The sequence below is a fragment of the Sapajus apella genome, unplaced genomic scaffold (assembly GCF_009761245.1).
Source record: "Sapajus apella isolate SASKATOON/1434 unplaced genomic scaffold, GSC_monkey_1.0 scaffold192, whole genome shotgun sequence".
Taxonomy (NCBI): Eukaryota; Metazoa; Chordata; class Mammalia; order Primates; family Cebidae; genus Sapajus; species Sapajus apella.
In genome coordinates this window covers 217641-236993 of record NW_022437132.1, presented here as the reverse complement: position 1 = coordinate 236993, position 19353 = coordinate 217641, and the positions used below count along the sequence as shown (strand labels likewise).

General features: G+C 60.8%; 2 protein-coding genes across 5 annotated transcripts in view; one reads left to right on the top strand and one right to left on the bottom strand.

Annotated features, from left to right (window-relative positions):
• The first annotated feature begins 1059 nt into the window (after positions 1 to 1059).
• RGS11 (regulator of G protein signaling 11) lies at positions 1060 to 9563 on the top strand. 3 transcript variants are annotated; one of them, XM_032269353.1, is made up of 17 exons: positions 1060 to 1347; positions 1714 to 1810; positions 1878 to 1928; positions 2120 to 2226; positions 2942 to 2993; positions 3102 to 3160; positions 3409 to 3485; positions 3674 to 3755; positions 4233 to 4301; positions 5822 to 5851; positions 5929 to 5990; positions 6066 to 6179; positions 6266 to 6381; positions 6601 to 6688; positions 6772 to 6910; positions 8271 to 8353; positions 8504 to 9563. In XM_032269353.1, exons 1-17 carry the CDS (start codon positions 1285 to 1287, stop codon positions 8616 to 8618), a joined length of 1404 nt encoding a protein of 467 aa, XP_032125244.1. In that variant the 5' UTR covers positions 1060 to 1284; the 3' UTR covers positions 8619 to 9563. The 3 variants fall into 3 exon arrangements, with proteins under 3 accessions (XP_032125244.1, XP_032125245.1, XP_032125247.1); XM_032269356.1 differs by lacking the exon at positions 3102 to 3160 and having other exon boundaries at positions 1255 to 1347; positions 8504 to 8986; XM_032269354.1 differs by lacking the exons at positions 2942 to 2993; positions 3102 to 3160 and having other exon boundaries at positions 8504 to 8986.
• FAM234A (family with sequence similarity 234 member A) overlaps positions 8870 to 19353 on the bottom strand; it is a 33020-nt gene continuing 22536 nt past the window's right edge. The window contains exons 4-14 of one of the 2 annotated variants that reach the window (XM_032269352.1): positions 17099 to 17215; positions 16542 to 16733; positions 15279 to 15409; positions 14732 to 14864; positions 14409 to 14538; positions 13875 to 14015; positions 13518 to 13593; positions 13138 to 13293; positions 12630 to 12732; positions 12439 to 12536; positions 8870 to 8990 (exon numbers count right to left, since the gene is read on the bottom strand). In XM_032269352.1, coding sequence (XP_032125243.1) covers positions 8880 to 8990; positions 12439 to 12536; positions 12630 to 12732; positions 13138 to 13293; positions 13518 to 13593; positions 13875 to 14015; positions 14409 to 14538; positions 14732 to 14864; positions 15279 to 15409; positions 16542 to 16733; positions 17099 to 17215 — 1388 coding nt within the window. In that variant the 3' untranslated portion in view covers positions 8870 to 8879. Of the gene's footprint in view, positions 8991 to 11240; positions 12537 to 12629; positions 12733 to 13137; positions 13294 to 13517; positions 13594 to 13874; positions 14016 to 14408; positions 14539 to 14731; positions 14865 to 15278; positions 15410 to 16541; positions 16734 to 17098; positions 17216 to 19353 lie in introns of those variants that run through there. The other variant, XM_032269351.1, reaches the window with a different exon arrangement.

Here is a 19353-nt window from a genome sequence, read left to right as displayed (position 1 = left end):
CAAAAAAAAAAAAAAAAAAAAAAAAAAAAAAAAAAAAGTCTGGGCAAGGTGGCTCACGCCGATAATCCCAGCACTTTGGGAGGCCGAGGTGGGTGGATCATGAGGTTAAGAACTTAAGACCATCCTGGCCAACATGGTGAAACCCCGTCTCTACTAAAAATACAAAAATTAGCTGGGTGTGGTGGCGCGTGCCTGTAATCCCAGTACTCAGGAGGCTGAGGCAGGAGAACTGCTTGAATCCAGGAGGTGGAGGCTGCAGTGGGCCGAGATTGTGGGTGGGCCCTGAAGGGCCTGGGGCTGGCTCAGCGTCCACCTCTGGGCTAGGCATAGCAAAGCAGTTGGACGAAGGAGAGTGCGCGCGTGGAGGGGCCTGAAGCCAGGCAGCTGCTGGTGAACCTAGGTGGGAGCGTGTGTGTTGAGATCCTCTCTGCAGTAAAGCTCCTCTCCAACAGTCCCAGGGCACTCTGGGCAGAGTCTCTGCCCATTTCCCCAGCGGGCACACCCAGGCCCCTGTGAAACTGAGGGAAGTGAGCCATGGGCCGTCAGCCTCTCTCCTGGAAGGACCCCCGATAAGGGACCCACAGCAGGAGATGGGGGCTGCTGGGTCACACGAATCACCAGGTCCCGGGTCGCCGAGGCCCTCGCCTCGAATCACACTGCACAGCAGCCACGTGCCCCGCTGACACCCGGCACCAAGCCCGAGGAGAAACGCAGACACCGCTGGTGTGGGGACCCAGGCCAGGCCCTGTCACGGCAGCCTGCGAAGCCCTGGCCACGGGCATCGCGGTACACCAGCCTCGGGCAGTCTGGCCCCACAGCCAGGGCGCTGGCCCTGCCCATCCTCAGGGCCTCACACATCGGGCACCGGTTACAGCGGGCCCTAAACCACGGTGCCCACCCCAGTTCACTCTCCTGTACTCACGGAACCCCAGGCCCCTGCATGAGACCTCCGAACGGTAACCCCCCTCCCTGATGAGCCCCTGTCTCCCAGAGCATCCCCTGCTCCAGCAGCCAAGCCCCGTCGCCTCACAAGCCCCGTCTGCCCCGGCCCCGCCCCCCACCCCCGCTCCCGCCCGCGAGGGCCTCAGCGACCCGGGACGCGGCGGGGGTAACTCGGGGCGCTCGTAGGGCGTCGGCTCATTTGCCTCTGGGCCGTGGCCGGGACCCTTAGACCCGAACTGGGGCCTGGGCGACTCGGGACTCGCGGCCGGAGGGTTAACCTGGGCACGGCGCAGAGCGGGGCGGGGCGCGCCCGGACATCCCAGCCGGCCTCGCCCCGCAGCCATGGCCGCCGACCCCGCGCGGCCCCCCGGCAGTCCCCGGGCGCAGATGCCGCATCTAAGGAAGGTGCGAGGCCGGTAGGGGTCCCGCCGTCCCCCGATTTCCCAGCGCCCGAGGCCGGGAGGGGCCGAAGGGCAAGGGCCACGGGGGCGCGCGGGGCAGGGCGGCCCTGGGGCGGCGGCTCCGAGATGCCAGGCGAGGCGGCGAGGCCTGAGGGTCCTTGGGGGTCTCCCGGGGTCTCCTAGGGTCTCCCCGGCCCTCCCCGGCCCCCCCCCACGTCCCCGCCGCCAGCTGCGGCCTGGAATCCGCCGCCGCCGCAGCCGCGCGTTAATCTCCGCGCTCCCGGATCCGGGGCATCCTGGCCAGAGCCGAGCTGGGGACTCGGGGTTGCGGGGGCGGCAGGAGCGGCCCCTAACGGCTCCCTCCGCCCAGATGGAGCGGGTGGTCGTGAGCATGCAGGACCCCGACCAGGGCGTGAAGATGCGGAGCCAGCGCCTGCTGGTCACCGTGATTCCCCACGCGGTGACAGGTGAGGCCGCCGGGGCGGGGGGTGCGTGCGCGCCCGGCCTCCCTCCACCTTTGTCTCTCCCGTGCAGGCCGCGACGTCGTGCAGTGGTTGGCCCAGAAGTTCTGCGTCTCGGAGGAGGGTGAGCGCCCTGCCGGCCCCCGGGCCCTAGGGTCACCGGGCCGGTGGCCTAGGGCTGGGCTTCCCCGGGGGCCGGCAGTTCTCAGAGCCCTGCAGAGCGCGCCGGGGTGGGGAGCGCATGCGGTGGGGAAGGCCCGGCTCGTCCTGCCCCGCCCGCCCCAGCCGGGCGCTCACCGTCCCACGCCTCCCCAGAGGCCCTGCACCTGGGCGCCGTCCTGGTGCTGCACGGCTACATCTACCCGCTGCGCGACCCCCGCAGCCTGGTGCTCCGGCCAGATGAGACGCCCTACAGGTTCCAGGTCAGGCTCGGGGCACAGGTGGGAGCCGATGGGACCCCCATTCCCACCCCCACCCCACCCCCCGAGCTTACCAACTAAGGGAGCCTCGGGAGGGGCGCCGAGCTTGCTGGGATTGGAGTGGGACTCCGCCTTGCCACCGTGGGCTGCTGGTCCACCGCCCCCTGCCCAAAAGTCCGGGAACGGAAACACTCTGGTGAGAAGGGCCCGCTGAGGGATGGAGCCTCAGTTTTCCTGGGGCCACACCATGGCCCCGAAAGGGGTCGTATCTGCGGAGGACTCTGCTGTCTTCCTAGGGGTCCTTGGGCCCGGTCCCTGAGGGAGGGGCCACGGAGGCCTGAGGACAGCATTCCTGCCCTCCCTCAGCACATCGGAATCCCAGGCCTGCCTTCGGAGGCTGCACTCCTCTCCCGGCACAGGCTGCAGCTATATCCAAGAGTTGTGCAGGTCCCACCCCTACCCCACCCTGAAGTGGGGCTTAGGGTGACCAGTGAGGAAGGCAGTCCCTGAATAGGGCCCCAAGGCGCAAGTTGACCTCAGTTCCAGGGGGAGAGTCTGGCCAGTGGTCAGCGGAATCTCCAGGTGGTGGGCAGGCCGGGAGGCCCTCAGACACCCCCTGCCTAGGCCAAGCGCCTTCCCAGGGAGCTGTGAGGGTGGGGTGACACTGGGGAGGCACCGACACAGGCTTCCTGGACACCTTCTCCCTGCACCACTCCAGACCCCGTACTTCTGGACAAGTACCCTGTGGCCGGCTGCGGAGCTGGACTATGGTGAGCGAGGGGACGGCTGGCCCCAGACAAGCTCCCAGGATCGGGGGCCTCGGGTGCCGCAGGGCAGGGCGGAGCTGGCTCCTCTGCAGCCTGCCCCTGTCCTTCCAGCCATCTATCTGGCCAAGAAGAACATCCAAAAGCAGGGGGCCCTGGTGGACTATGAGAAGGTGGGACCCCCACCTGCCCTGCCCACCCCACCCACCCCACCAGCTGGAGGAACCCAAGCCTCACTCACAGTCCGGGCCTCACAGTTTACCCCAGAACATACCGCCCAGGCCCCAAGACCCAAGACAGTCCCGACACCCCGCCCCCCCCACCGCCCCCGCCCCCCCCACTGCCACTTCTCACACAGTCTGGGGGGGGGCGCCGGGGGACAGTGTTGGGGGTGACCCACCCGAGACCTCCTTGCCCCTAGGAGTGCTATGACCGGTTACACAAGAAGATCAGCCACGTGTGGGACCTGGTGCTGATGCAGGCAAGGGAGCAGCTGAGGTGAGGCTCCTCCCCGCCCTGCTCTGCTGCACGTGCCCAACCCAGGCTAGCTGGGAAGCCCAGGGCCAGGCCAGGCTCTGGTGGCCCTGGGACCCTGGAGGGCACCCCTGGGTGTGGCTACCTGCCCAGGATGGATGGGAGGTGCTGCCGTGGCAGGGCACGCCCTCAACGCGGCCACCTCCTCCCAGGGCAGCCAAACAGCGCAGGAAGGGGGACAGGCTGGTCATCGCGTTCCAGGAGCAGACCTACTGGCTGGTGAACAGGCCCCCGGTGAGCCCACCTTCGGAGAGGGTGGGGGGCGCTGGCCGGCGCTTCCCTGACAGGTGCTCTTGGGGCCACCGTTTTGAGCCTGTGGAAGGACTTAGCTGCGTTTCTGCCGATCAGAACCCACGTCTGCACCCCTAGACCACAGGACAAACCAGCTTCTCTCTGGGCCCAAGGGAGAGGCACAGGGATGCCAGATTCTGCAGACCCTCAAGAGGGGGAAGTGGGGGCGGCCTCGGCTGCAGTGTGGGGACCGAGTTCACAGGCTGGGAGCACCTGGGGCTGTGGGGAGACCTGGTGGACAGGCCCCCCGGGTGCGGTGAGCAGAGAAGAGGCAGCTCAAGGCTAGGTCGGGACTCTGCTCCCGAGTTCCTTTGAGTGTCAGTTTCCACGTGGGGCTCCGGGAGGGGCAACTTAACCTCAAGCGGGTCGGCAGGCCACCAGAACTGCACCCCACCTCATCTCATCTCCTCCGCTCCACAGCCCGGGGCCCCCAGTGTGCTGGAACAGGGTCCAGAGCGGGGCTCCCGCACCGCCAGCCATGTGCACATGGTGAGCCCTGCATGCCTGCCAGCCGCCCCCTCACCCTGCATACCTGTGGCACCCTGCGGGACCCACCATGGGACTTCCTGGGGCTGCCTGTCTGTCAGTCCTTCTGTCCACCCAGAGGGCACTTGGTGCAGCCTCCCCAGTCCCCTGCTCACTCCAGGTCACTCTGCATTAACTCCTAAGTGGAGTGGCCTGGTGAGGGTGGGGGTGGGGGTGGGGGTGGCGCCGGGCAGGGGGTGGGGAGGACGGGGGCTCTTCTCCCAGAGCAGGACAGCATCAGGGTTTGCAGGGAATTGGAGGGGTGATAAGCAGATCCAGCCACCTCCCCCAGGTGGAGGCCTCCAGAACCACAGGGGACCAGGGGGAGCATCTGAGCCCCGCAGCAAAACCCTTTGTTCAAACCAAGTCCCACCCAGACCCAACATCTAGAACAGATCCACCCAGAACCTCACTGATAAAACTTAACTTCATAATTCCAACATTTTCCCACACAAAGCTGGTCAGAGAGAGCAGAACAAAGCTGGGACTCACGGGACATCTGCCTCCTCCGCTCTGGGCCCCTCAAGGCCCTAGCTCAGTGTGTCACACCTGGTTACCCAGTGATTCCCATTAGTATTTCTCAAGTATGTATTATTTAAAGACATAACATAGGCTGGGCGTGGGGGCTCACACCTGTAATCCCAGCGCTTTGGGAGGCCGAGGTGGGTGGGTCACCTGAGGTCAGGAGTCCGGACCAGCCTGGCCAAGATGGTGAAACTCCATCTCTACTAAAAATACAAAATTAGCCAGGTGTGGTGGCAGGTGCCTGTAATCCCAGCTACTCAGGAGGCAGAGGCAGGAGAATTGCTTGAACTCGGGAGGCGGAGGTTGCAGTGAGCTGAGATAGCACCACTGCACTCCAGCCTGGGCGACACAGCAAGATTCCATCTCAAAAAATAATAATAATAATAATGTAAATACATTTGAAAATATGACACAGTAGGCCGGGCATGATGGCTCACGCCTCGTAATCTCAGCACTTTGGGAGGCCAAGGTGGGTAGGTCACCTGAGGTCGGGACTTTGAGACCAGCCTGACCAACATGGAGAAACCCCATCTCCACCAAAAATACTAAATTAGCCGGGTGTGGTGGCACAAACCTGTGATCCCAGCCACTCAGGAGGCTGAGGCAGGAGGATTGCTTGAAACCGGGAGGCAGAGGTTTTAGTGAGCTGAGACCTTACACTCTAAGCCAGGGCAACAAGAGTGAAACTCCATCTCAAAAATAAAGAAAGAAAATATGATATATTAATCACAATTGCAACTTTGAGAACCTGAGGGTTCCGTGGAATATTCTGCAGATCTAAGACTCCCCGAGGTCTCCTGGAAAGTCAGACCCCTGACTGGAAGAAAGGGCTCCAGGGGGCAGAACTGGGGGACTTCAGCCTTGGTCTCTGCTGGGTCTCTGGGGCAGGGGCTCAGCCTGGGGAGGTGCCCCCCAGCAAGGGACTTCCATCTAACTGCAGCCCACCTGTCCCCTTTTAGACCAAGAGTGCAGATTTCTATACGCGGGAGGTGAGTGCTGGGGCTGGGAGCGGAGGGTGCTGGGTCCCTTCCCCAGCCCAGGACCTGACTCAGGCCCCACATCCTAGATCGAATACTGCAGGAGAGCGCTGGGCAGGACCCGAGTCAAGTCCTCCGTCTGCCTTGAGGCGTGAGTGGGGTGAGGGGTGGCAGCTGGAGACCCAAGCCGAGCGCCCTCCTGCACCAGCCCGATACCCCCTTCCAGGTACCTGAGTTTCTGTGACCAGCATGGACCCCACGACCCCCTCGTGTCGGGGTGCCTGCCCAGCAACCCCTGGATCTCAGACGACGACGCCTACTGGGTCATGAACGCCCCCACGTGAGCCCAGGCGGGGCAGGGGGACTAGGGGTGTGCTCCCAGCCTGGGGGGCTACAGAAGGGTCACAACACCCCGCCCCCCCCCAGAGTGGCTGCTCCCACAAAGCTCCGTGTGGAGAGATGGGGCTTCAGCTTCAAAGAGCTTCTGGAAGACCCCATGGGGCGGGCCCACTTCATGGACTTTCTGGGGAAGGAGTTCAGTGGTGAGAATCCCCCCAGCCTCCTGCTGCAGTCCCAGAGAGGCTGTTGCCTGGGCCCCCCTGCTTTGGTTTCCACTAGTCCCCTTGAGACCCCTCCCACCTCGGTTTCCACCAGCCCCCAGCTAGGGACCTCTCCTGGCCCAGCCAGTCTGGGGCCCTCCCGGCCGGCTCTGGCTGACACACTCAATGGGATCCTTGACTGGGTGCCCCGGCCCCCCCCAGGAGAAAACCTCAGCTTCTGGGAGGCGTGTGAGGAGCTTCGCTATGGAGCACAGGCCCAGGTCCCCACCCTGGTGGATGCCGTGTACCAGTAAGTGCCGTGTGGTGGGCACTGGTTGGCCAATAGGGCAGGTGTACCCAGCCAGGACTGTCCAATGCTGTCCCCACCCCTAGGCAGTTCCTGGCCCCCGGTGCTGCCCGCTGGGTCAACATTGACAGCCGGACCATGGAGCGGACCCTGGAGGGGCTGCGCCAGCCCCACCGCTACGTCCTGGACGCCGCCCAGCTGCACATATACATGCTCATGAAGAAGGTGGGTGCCGGCCGGCCTGGAGGGGGCGGGCAGGGGCATCCCAGACGGGCCTCCATGTCCCCACCCTCCAGAGCTCAGTCCGCATACTCACTGGCCACGCTGACTCTGCCCCTGGGGGGCTGGATGGGGGTGTCCAGGGGCCGCACCGCACCGGCTGCTTTCCTGTCGGGGCTCCATCCTGTGCTCACTTCTGGTTCAGAAGGGCTGAAGGACAGGCTGAGATCACATGCTTAATAAGGGTCAAGATTCAATCCAAAAAGTTTTTTTTTTTTTTTTTTTGTTTTGAGACAGAGTCTTACTCTGTCACCCAGCCTGGAGTGCAGTGGCTCACTGCAACCTCTGCCTCCTGGGTTCCACACACCTCAGCCTCCCAGTGCTGAGATTACAGGCGTGAGCCACCAAGCCAAGCCTTTTTTCTTTTTCTTTTTTTTTCAAAGAAAGCATCTTACTCTTGTCAGCCAGGCTGGAGTGCAGTGGCACGATCTCAGCTCACTGCAACCTCCACCTCCCGGGTTCAAGTGATTCTCGTGCCTCAGCCTCCTGAGTAGCTGGGACTATAGGCACGCCACCATGGCTGGCTAATTTTTGTATTTTCAGTAGAGAGGCTGGCCTCAAACTCCTGACCTCAGGTGATCCACGAGCCTCGGCCTCCCAAAGTGCTGGGATTACAGGCGTGAGCCACCGCGCCCGGGCTGGATGTTTTTAATACCACTGCAGACTCAGATTTCACCGTATTTGATGAGTTTCACCATAAGCTACATTATTCTTTCATGATGTTCGCATGGCCCACGTGTGGCTGCTGGCCCGAGGCTTGTGCTGTGTTCCTGGCACTTTATGGTGGCTTCCTGGCTCTCTTCCTGGCACGCAACATCACACACGGCAAATTTTTGATGTTTTTGTGGGGATGGGATCTCACTGTGTTGCCCAGGCTGGTCTTGAATTCCTGGGCTTCAGCAATCAGCCCACCTTGGCCTCCCCAAATACTGGCACTGCAGGCATGAGCCACCACGCGCGGCCTGTCTGATTTGTTTTGACTCCACAACTCTGCCCTCACTCTGTGGGGCACACAGAGCCATGCCTGCTTCTTGGTTATGGCTGTGGCGGTGCTGCGGTTTATTCTCTACACAAGGGCACCAGGGCTTTTGCCATCGTTGCTGTGACATGGCCCAGGCAGACGGGAGCTCAGGTCTCCCTGAGTCTGCCTCGGTCTGGGCAGGTCTGGGGTGGCTGCCTCCAGCACCCTGTGCAGTGGCGACCGTGGCTGGAGGAGGATCCGGCAGTGCGTGGCCGCACCTTCCTGGGGAGCTGGCTGAGAGGTGAGGAGGCAGAAGGGGTCACGGCTGCACGCTGTCTCCTGCAGGACTCCTACCCAAGGTTCCTGAAGTCCGACATATACAGGGGCCTCCTGGCAGAGGCTGGGATCCTGCTGGAGACGAAGAGACGGTGAGGCCAGGCGGTGCCCTGTGGCTGGTAGGGCTGCTGGGGCCCTGGCGGGCAGGGTAGGGCTGGAGGGAGAGAGGAAGGCTCACTGGGCATTGAGGTGGGCGGGACACCAGCAGGCCAGCCTGTTCTCAGCCCCCTTCTCACCCACAGCGTGTTCCCGTTCACACGGAGGCCACGGCGCTCCAGCCCCAGCCCTGCACTCCTTCCCACCCCTGTGGAGCCCACAGCGGCCAGTGGCCCTGCAGGTGGAGATGGGGTGGCCTAGTGGACCTGGCCCCTGACTGCCACCTCTAGTCCCTGCACCTCAGCATCCCGTGTGAACGCAGCAGCCACCCTGCTCCCAGCCCAGGTCCTGGTGGCTACTGAACCCAGCACAGCGTCCCCTTGTGCCCAGAGGGCCCAGTCCTGTTGTGGGGTGCACATCTTCCCTCCCCCGGGAAGCCCTCCCTGCCCAGAAGGGACGGGTCCAGGTGCTGATTCCCAGGGAGGGGTTTCATTGGCCCAGCTTGGGTCAGGGCAGCACCTGCTACCTGGAGAGGTAAGACTGAGGCTGCGCGGAGCTCCACCTTCTCTGGTCTTCAGTTCGGCACTGGGTGCCCATGCCCATCTCTAAAACCAGTAAATCAACAGCAAATACCTGGAAGCAAGATGCACAGATGGGTGGCTTCCCACGCACCCGTCATGAGATTCGGACACACAGGTCTCGGGGCACACTGTCCTGTCCAGGAGCCTCTCTGCTGTCACCCAGTGTGACCCTGGGAGGGGACCCGGGAGAGTCCCTGCGTCGAGCTCCCTGCCTTCTGGAGCTGCGTGTGCTCCTCCCTCACCAAACGTGCTACAGAACCTGTCCACAGGTGCACCAGCACCTGCTTTTCCATCTCCAGGCCATGGCTTCCCCACCAGATTTGTACACGGACAACTCTGATGCTGTCATCCTACTGACAATGAGGCCCCTGATTCCATAGGGTGGATCTTTGCCAGGTGTGACTGATCCTCCCTGCCCAAGCCTTCCTTTGTGAGCTGGCATTGCTCCTGGCCTCCCAAGTACCCCACCACTCCCCTAGACTGGGTGAAGGTACAGCTGGCTGCTTTCAGGGGTGCAGCTTCAACCGTCTCGGCAGTGGAGGGGGTGCCGCCCCCACCAAGAGGCTGGCTCACATCCAGTCGCTCCCAACAGCTGCCAGCACACAAATAAAAGGCCTTGGGCCCTCGCTGTGAGCCATCTGCTGTGGGTGCGGCTTGTGGTGTGAATGCGCATGTGTAAGACACACGCATGTGTGTAGAGTGCGGGATGCATGTGTGGTGTGTACAATGCATGCATGTGCATATGATGCATGTGTCGTGCTAAGGCACACGTGTGCATAGCACATACACGACTGCATATAGTGCATGTGTGCGTGAGGCATGCACATGTAGCATGCATGATGCGTGTGGTATGCACATGTACCATGTATGATGCATGTGTGGTATGCAGGTATGAGGTGTGCACATGCAGTATGTGTGGTATGCATGTGTAGTGTGTATGATGCATGTGTGCTGTGCATGTGTGTAGCGCATATGCATGGGTGTATTATGCACGTGTGCATGTCACACATGCATGTGATGTGTGCATGTCTGATGAGGGAGGGGCAGGTCCCAGGTGTGTGGAGTTGATGGTGGCGGAGGGACTTGGCCCACTGAGACCCAGGCAGCAGACTTGGGAACATTCGGTGTTTGGGAGGAGAGAGCCAGGGGTGCTGTGCTCTGTGGGCCGGGGGTGAGCAGGGGAGTGTGGGGACACCTGGCCTCCAGAGGGAGAAAAGTGAGGAAACTCAGTTCAGGAGGCCTGTGGGGAGGGCAGTTGTCCCCAGCCTGCCCCAAGACCATAGAGCTGCAGAGGCATGTCATGGCAGGGCCCAGACCCTCTAGGGCCCACAGTGACCACAGAGCAACAACCCCTTCTTCAGGCGAGGGGTGCAGGCTGTTACTGCAGGGACGAAACCTCTGCCCACCACCAATGACACCCCTTGGCCCAGCCCCTCAACTCCTGCTTCTGAGGGCGGGGCTCATTACCCGTCTGCCTCTCAGCGGCCAGGGGCACGGCTGCTCCTGTAACCTGCAGTGTCTCCTTCCCTTCGGGGACCCCCTGCACTCCCTCCTGTGCTGTCGGGGCAGCTTCTGCAACCCCAGTGAACATTCCCCTCTCCCTCCAGCCCTACCCTGCCTGCCCAGCGGTTCTTATTTACAGGCCCTGTCCCCAGAGCCCTATGGCCCTTTCATGCTCAAGGCCTTGTGGGCTGGGTTACTTTTCTCACGGACACGAGAACTGCTTCCTGGCAGGAGGGCACCCACCTGTTCAGCCTCAGTCCCCGTGTCCCTTGTGGCAAGGAGCAGCAGGAACAAGGTTCTACCCGGACAGCTCTGGAACAGGACTTTTCATACTTGAATACCCACGGGACACGCCCGCAGGGTTCTCTCAAGCACCTGTCTGCACCTCAGTTTCCACACCCAAAGCTGCCTCTCAGGGAAGCCACTGCCGGGCTCCTCCTGCCTGCGTGGTCAACAGAGGTCAGCCCAGCCCCGCCGTCATGGCTTCACGCTGGTACCTAGCCAGCCCTGAGGTTACACGGTGCTGAGGCCACCGTCTGTTCCAGGTGGGAGCGCACACACTTGCTTGGAGCCAGGGTGCCCAGCTCGTCAGGCAGGGATCCTCAAAGTGGAGACCCCTGAAGCGGTCAGGATTGCTGGGTGCCCAGTTTCTAGCTGAGCAGGTCTGGGTGGGGGTGCACGCCTCCTCAACAGCCCTTCCTACCTGGACCCAGGCTGGCCAGCAAATTCCTGGTCACTCCTCCACAAACAAATCCACTGTACTACTTTGGGGGCAAAGAGACCGGCAGACACACAGACGCTAGGCTCACGCCTGACCAGGTTTTTCAGGTAGTGCAAAAACGTTTATTCTGCTTTCTTGGTGGGGGGTCATCAGGCTGCTTTGGCTATGAAACTCGGGCTCCATGGCCTGGACGGCCCAAGCAGCACAGAGCACCACAGCCGCCCTGGGGCCTCAGGAGCAGCAAGGCACAGAGGTGAATCCTGCATCGGGTGACACAGCCTGGGCATGTGAGCACCGGAAGGGGAGAGGCGAGGCCCAGGGGCCTCTTCTGGGATAAAGCAGCTCCAGTGTCTACTGACAGGGCACAGACCGACCCAAACAGACATTACACAGCCAGGTCCTCAGGACGTTCACAGCACATGCACACAGAACATGCTGCAACACCACTGAGGACGCCTGTGAGCAGCCGCGGGCTCCGCTCCAGAGCAGGCCCCACCCGTCCTGCCGGGGGAGACCCCTGCTCCAGGGCCCCCTTCCTCATAGGGCCCGGTCAAAGGAACCAAGTCACACCCCCCATGCTAGAGGGTCCCCCTGTTGCTCCGGGTAGGGCTGGGAACCTGGAGCTGGCTCACGTTCCAGTCACGCCCCCGAGGCTACCCCAGGCTCAGCACACTGTGAGTCCCATGACTCCCTGGGGGACAGAGCACAGGAGGGAGAAGAGGAACGGACTTCTGCAGGAGGGGATAAGGGACGGCCTGTCCCAGGGAGATCCTGCCTCTTCCTACACACTGGCCGCTCTGGCCTGGGGAGAAGCTGGCAAGGAGAGGGCACCAGGTAAGGACAGGGTGCAGCTCTGGCAAAGGAGGTCCAGGGAGACCACGATGAAGGCTGCCCGGTGTGAGCGGGACCCTGCTGGGTGCAGTGAGGCCTTATGTGGGGACTCAGGGAGGACGCCGGGCAGGAGAGAGCCCCGGGTGTCCCCTCACCCAGGCACATCCCTGGGTGTGATCACAGAGGACTGGGAAGGCCGCTGCTGCCCAGTGGAGACCATCACCAAGCCAGGAGTCGGGGAGTCAGTGCAGAAACCCAGGGACGGGCCCAGTCCCAGGACGTTTAGTGTTGGCAGACAGAGTCTCTCCCACATGCTCTGGCTGGCCTGCCTCTACGCCTCACTCCGGTACCGCAGCCGGGAGAACCGGTCCCTGATGGCCTGGTCACTGTCTGGCCCACCCTCACCCAGGTGGACCACCCTGCTGCTTGGGACAAGGTCCCGCACCTTGTGCTTGATCACAGAGACCAGGCCAGGTGCCTCCGAGTTCGCTGGGCCTGTCAGGAGGACGTAGGCAGCGTGGCGGCTTGGCTCAAACAGGACAGCTGCAGGGTAGGGACACAGCCGTCAGGGCAGCTCAGGACCAGTCAGAGCAGACCCCGCGGTACACCCGGGTCCCTGGCCGAGGCCGCACTCACCGTCGAAGGCAACAATGTGGGTAGAGATGTTGGCCAGCTCCAGCAGCACGTGCGGCAGAGTGGGGTGGAACATGTACAGGCTGTGCCGGGCCTCCCCGGTCTCCTGGGAGAGAACCAGCAGTGGGCCCCACGCCCTTCACGGGGCACTCCCACAGGATACTGCTGTCAGTGACCATGCCTGGAGCTCCGTGTCCACTAGGGGCCCTGTCTGGGTCCCCCAAACGCCAGGCCCAGCTCTGTAGCTACCTCCCAGCTCCTCCCATCCAACCTGGTCCTAACCCTTGTCCCTGCTGGGTGGCCATGCCCTTTGGGGCACCGCAGGCCACTGGCACCTCTCCGTGGACTAGCCTAAGGTCACACCACCCCATCCTGACTGACTGTCACTGGACTTCAATTTATCTGAGGTCGCCCGGGCACCCGATCAGCTTCTGGGCACTCCCAGGTAGAGCCCAAGCCTGGGTCTCTGGCCCTGGCTCCTGCATGGCTGCTCTGAGGGAGGCTCCCATACCATCTCGCTGGTGCTGCCCGGCTCGTGGAGGCCCCAGAAGAAGAAGGCTGAGCGGTGGTCTGCGGTGGGCAGGCTGGTGGACAGTGGACCCCCAGGGAGGCTCGGGAGGGCTAGGCTCCGCAGGATGTCTCCAGTGCTGAGGTCCAGGAACAGGATCTGGGGAGGGAGGGGGGACTGTGGGGGCCATCCTGGGGGCTACTGGGAAACCCTCAAGGCTTGCACGGGCACATGTGCCTGCAGCCACGCCAGCCCGGAGGCCGATGCTGAGGGAGGCAGAACCCTCTTAGCGGCACTGAGGGCAGCAGCCTCCTGGGCCACAGCCCCACTTGCTTTAAGAGCAACCGAGGATAGATGCCACCTCCGAAGGAAGAGCAGCGAACCTGTCTGTCGGCGCCAGTTCCGTTTTCAATGACGACAGCCAAGGTGTCCGGTTTGTAGTGGCCGAAGATGGGTTTTCTGGAAGAACAGGGAGGAAGTGCACACAAGGGCTCTCGGCGAGTAGACAGATGAAGGAAGCGCCCGCGAACAGGTCTGCCCCTCAGTCTCCCACGGCCACATCTGGACCGGGACTCAGGACACGGAGCCGATGTCTGGGGCGAGGGGCAGCACCAAAACAGGCGAGAGGCCCCGGCAGCAGCAAGCGGCCCTCGCCCCCCAAGTGGCCTCCTCAGCAGCCAAAGGGACATGCCCAGGGTGCTGAAAAGCAGCATGTGCATGACTCCTGGGAGACCCCGTACCTTAGGACATGGGCTGCCCTGGGCGGCCAGCGGTGTGTCAGCTTCTGCCCGTCCAGCAGCACGCAGGCCTCCGAGCCTACGAGGAACACGTCTGTGCCGGCGTTCCCTGGGACGTGCATCAGATAGCGCACTGCTCCAGAGCTAGACAGAAGAGCGGGAGAAAGGGGTGCTGGGTCCCCAGGGGAGGCCTCAGACACCCAGTGGGGGCAGGGCTCCCACATCGCCATCTCAGGGGGCTCCTCTCAGGCCCTGTAATCCCTGTTCCTCAGTTCTACAGCTTGGAAAGGGAAGCAAGAGCCCGCTGTCCGAGGAGACGGACAGGCACACCCTCAGGACGCTTCCTTCTCTTTGCTCTTTCCCCGGCTTTTGTTTGACATTTCTCCCATCCGAGCCCAGGCTGACCCCGAGGTACCCCCAGCCCGCCCTGCCCGTGGGGCTGCTCTGGGCTCCACAGAGACGGTCCGAACACTGGGGCTGGGGAGCTAGGCTGTGGTGGGGCGCTCTGCATGGAGAAAGGCCTCGGCCCAGACCCACCTGTGGGAAAGCGTCCTGTGGGTGGTGGTGTTGAACATGCTCTCCCAGAGAGGGTCCTTCTTGAATGGGCCGTCCCTCCCGGTCACCTTCTCATAGAGACCCTTCAAAGACCAGCTGCAGAGGGAGCTTGCTATTCGAAACACAGAAGGGCCCAAAGTCACCGGGGCCACGCCGGGAACCCAAACCAGGAGCACTCAGGGCCACGTGGGGCCAGGCCCTGGGCTTCCCGACTCCAGCACCTCTAGTGTAGAAGCAGGGCCTGAGGGGCCGCGGGGCAGTCACCATTCCCTCCCACACTCTGCCCATGAGGGCCAGGTACATACCACAAGGGAAGAGGATGTAGTGGGCACCCGTCCTGGTGACATGAAGGAGTAAGCCACTTTCCCCGTCCACACCGAGGCTGCCTCTGAGGCCAATCTGGTCCCCGTTGCGGCCTGAGTAGAGATGACCACTCACCTGCAATGACACAGGGCCCGAGGAAGAGAGGGACCCGAGTCCAGGGCGGGTGCACCTTACCACGGGAGACGTGGAAGGGGGAGGGGCCACAGGCTCTTGGTTTTGAGGAAAGAGGTGTTCACATCAGAGTCTGACATTATGGTCAGTGACTCCGCACTGCACAGGCCGTCTGAGGCAGGCAGGGCAGCCCTGGCGCCTTGCAGATGCTCCCAGCCCTCAGAGCTTCACCTTCAGCACTGCAGTGGTACAGAATGGAAGTGTGTGTGCCACTGTTCTCAGGGAGGCCCCAAAGCCACCTGGTAGAAGTGGAGTCCCCTCAGTATGCTGGGTCGATGGGAGTTGGGAACGTGGGGCTCTTGGAGAGTCTCCGACAAGCGGTCAGACTCAAATCCTGTCTGGGAAGTTGGGCTGTACCTCCTCCTGCTCCTGGGTGAGAATCAGCAAGTCTGGGACCCCATCGCTGTCCACGTCAGGCACCTGCAGCAGAGGGCTCAGGATGGATGCATTCCTGCTGAAGCTGCTGGCATGGTGCCACTGGGTTTCCCCTAAAATCAGGCACACGGTCACGGAATGCAGCCGAGTCCCCTTCAACAGCAGCCTGGCAGCTGCACAGCCTGTGACAGGCAGGCTCCCAGTGAGCTGTCACCCTTGCGACCGCACGGCTCCCCACACACTCAAAGCAGGGATCCCAACAGGAGGGAGGGCGGCACTCCGTGCTGGTAAAGGAACAGCATGTGGAAGTGGTGGACACACGACATGCCTCAGTATGGAGGCCCAGTGGCGATACGCCACAGGCTGACAGCCTCATTCCTGGGAACCGCGGAGTCCCCCTTCCTTTTCTCCCAGCTGTGTGTCCTAGAGCATCTAGGGCCAACACTGACCCTCCTGCCTGAGTGCATGAAGCCTGACCTCACCCAGGGCCAACACTGACCCTCCTGCCTGAGTGCATGAAGCCTGACCTCACCCGCCTCTCGAAGCCCCTGCCTCTTGCAGGCCCCGGCTGAGCAGCCTCCTCCTCTGCCCTGCACCGAGAAGGCAGGAATGGAGGTATGTGCTTGGAAGCAGATCTACTGACCACAGGTCCCAACCCAACTCCTCACCCACACACATTCTCATCCAAACCTTTTTTTTTTTTTAAGACAGATCCCTTGATTCTTAAAATATTTCCAGCCTGCTCTTTATTCTCCTCCATATCCTTAAAATGACAACTTGTAAGGGAAATGTGAACATTCACCAAATCTAGGCACAGAATTCCTCCAGAGCACCAGGAGCTGCCAGGCGCCCACGCGCACACCCCCTCGCGCACCATGCATTCCTACACCATGCTTCCACGCGGCCGGCTCCGCCGGGGCTCGGAGACCTGCGCCCTCAGGCTCAGGGGCACCTACGGGCCCATCTTCCCTGGCGGGCTGAGTGGAGGTTCATGTTCTGGGCTCGCCCTGGGCACTGCCACCACAGACACCCCAGGAGCGGCTGGCGGCCAAGCTGCTCCTCCTCTCTGCTACCCCACAGCAGGTGACATCTGCCTATGGGTGACAGCCCACCAGCCAGGTGTAACGGAGGTGACAGACACCATGCAGGGAGGCAGCTCAGGCGCAGGACTTCCACTTGGAGGCTCTCCCGTAAGTTTCCTTCCCATCCAGCCACCCTCAAGATCACGGGCTGCGCCTGGCCTACCTGTGACGAAGTTGACCGCAGTGAAAGAACCAGGTCTGCCCACAAGGATGCAGGACGGAGGCGCCTCGCTGCCCCTGGGCCGGGGCACAGCACACTCCACGAAGGCCACGTCTTGGGCCACAGGCCTCTCCCAGAGCGTGCTGCCATTGGCCCCTGACAGAGCAGCCGCAAAGGTGCAGGGAGAGGAAAAGCCTGCAGGGAGAGAGACCAGCACGTCACTGCTGCAGCCTCCGGTGACTGGGCAGGCCCCAGTGTGTGCTCTGCCAGGCCTGTCTTCCTCACACCTCATCCTGGGCCACAGCCCCTCCCTCCCAGGTATATCCACTTTATCCTGCAGGCTCTTCGGGCTCTAATGCTGACCCATGGGGTCTCAGTGGCCACGGCGGTGCTGGGGCTGGGCCTTCTGGCCTCTTTCTCGTCCTGGCCTGGCAGGAAGGGTGACGAGATGGGTTTCACAAATACCAGCATCGGCTTCCCCCAGACACTGAGAGGATGGCCCAAAGCAAAGGTCCCTCCTTCTACATGGAGCTCCTCCTCTCCAGGTGGAATGACATTACCTTCATCCACGCAGGACTGGCTGAAATTGTTGCTGCTGTTGGTGTTTTTATAAAGAAAGAGAATATCTCGGATCCGGTCCTCGTTTATGTCGTCCACAGCCAGAAAGTCATAGGTGACTGAAAGAGAAAACCAGACTGTACTCCACAGGCCAGGCCTGGATTCCAGAGCGGTCAGGTCCAACACGAGCTCCTTCTCTGCTCCCTGTGAGGTCACCCAACGAGGACGGTGGCTTCTTCCTCACGAGGATGAGTAATTTCCTTCCAGAACACAAGAGGTGGGACAACAATGCCCAGTGTTCATCTTCAGAAAAGAACAAGCAGGAATCCTGGGCATGCCCAACTGATGTCCCGGCACCTTCTGGTCAGAAACAAATCCCTCCCTGGAACAGATGGCATCTAGACAGTCCACACTCCACACTGGTCAGGGTCTACACTTTCTCTCATTCAAGGACTCAAGCGGTAAACTATATGCCCTAAACTCAAACACCAAAAGAATGAGGTTGAACCCCCCACAACTTTTTAATTTAGAAACAGGGTCTGGCTATGTGGTCCAGGCTGGTCTTGAACTCCAGGCCTCAAGTGATCCTCCTGCCTCACTGTCCCGAAGGCTGGGATAACAGGCACAAGCCGCTGGGCCCAGCATGAAGTTGGATCTTTACTTTTACATCATGCACAAAAATGAACTCAAAGCCGGGCGCGGTGGCTCACGCCTGTAATCCCAGCACTTTGGGAGGCTGAGGTGGGCGGATCACCTGAGGTCAGGAGTTCGTGACCAGCCTGACCAATATGGTGAAACCCCATCTTAAAAAAAAAAAAAAAAAAAGAACTCAAAATGAATTAAAGACCTAAGACCTAAACCTAAGAACTAAAACTATACGACTCTTAGAAAAAAAAAAAAAAAAAAAGGAAAAATGTTCATGACTTTGGATTTGGTAAGGATTTCTTTGATACAAAAGCGCAGGAGGCCGGACACAAAGATTCACGTCTATAGTCCCAGTACTTTGGGAAGCCAGGGGAGCAGGGGCAGATCATCTGAGGTCAGGAGTTCGAGACCAGCCTGGCTAACGTGGTGAAACCCTGTCTCTACTGAAAATACAAAAATTAGCCAGGCGTGGTGGCATAGGCCTATAATCCCAGCTACTCAGGAGGCTAAGACAGGAGAATTACTTGAACCTAGGAGGTGGAGGTTGCAGTGAATCAAGATCACACCACTGTACTCTCCCACCTGGATGACAGAGTGAGACACGGTCTTAAAGGGGGAAAAAAAAGCACAGGAAATGAAAGAAAAAAATAAAGTGGACTTCATGAAAATTAAAAACTTTGGCCACAGTGCCTCATGCCTGTAATCCCAGCACTTTGGGAGGCCAAGGTGGGTGGATCACAGGGTCAGGAGACTGTGACCATCCTGGGTAACACGGTGGAACCTCATTTCTACCAAAAATCTACAAAAACATCAGCCGGGCATGGTGATGGGCACCTATAGTCCCAGCTACTCGGGAGGCTGAGGCAGGAGAATCACTTGAATACGGGAGGCAGAAGTTGTAGTGAGCCGAGACCATGCCACTGCACTCCAGCCTGGGTGACAGAGCAAGACACCATCTCAAAAAAAAAAAAAAAAAAAACCAGAACACTTTTATGCATAAAAGAATACTATCCAGAGTGAAAAAGCCGGGCGCGGTGGCTCACACCTGTAGTCCTAGCACTTTAGGAGGCCGAGGTAGGTGGATCACTTCAGGTCAGGAGTTTGAGACCAGCCTGGCCAATATGGTTAAACTACCCCCTTTACCAAAACTACAAAAGTTAGCCAGGCATGGTAGCACGTGCCTGTAACCCTAGCTACTTGGGAGGCTGAGACAGGAGAACTGCTTGAACCTGAGAGGCGGAGGGTACAGTGAGCCAAGATGGAACCATTGCACTCCAGCCTGAGGGACAAGGGCAAAACTCTGTCTCAAAAAGAAAAAAAAATAGCTAGGCTCAGTGGCTCATGCCTTTAATCCCAGCACTTTGGGAGGCTGAGGCGGGTAGATCGCCTGAGGTCAGGAGTTTCAGACCAGTCTTGCCAGCATAGTAAAACCCGTCTCTACTAAAAATGCAAAAAATTCGCTGGGCATGGTGGTGTGTACCTGTAATCCCAGCTACTAGGGAGGGTGAGACAGAAGAGCCACTTGAACCCAGGAGGTGGAGATTACAGTGAGCGAGATCATGCCACTGCACTCCAGCCTGAGCAACAAGATGGAACTTTGTTTCAAAAAAAA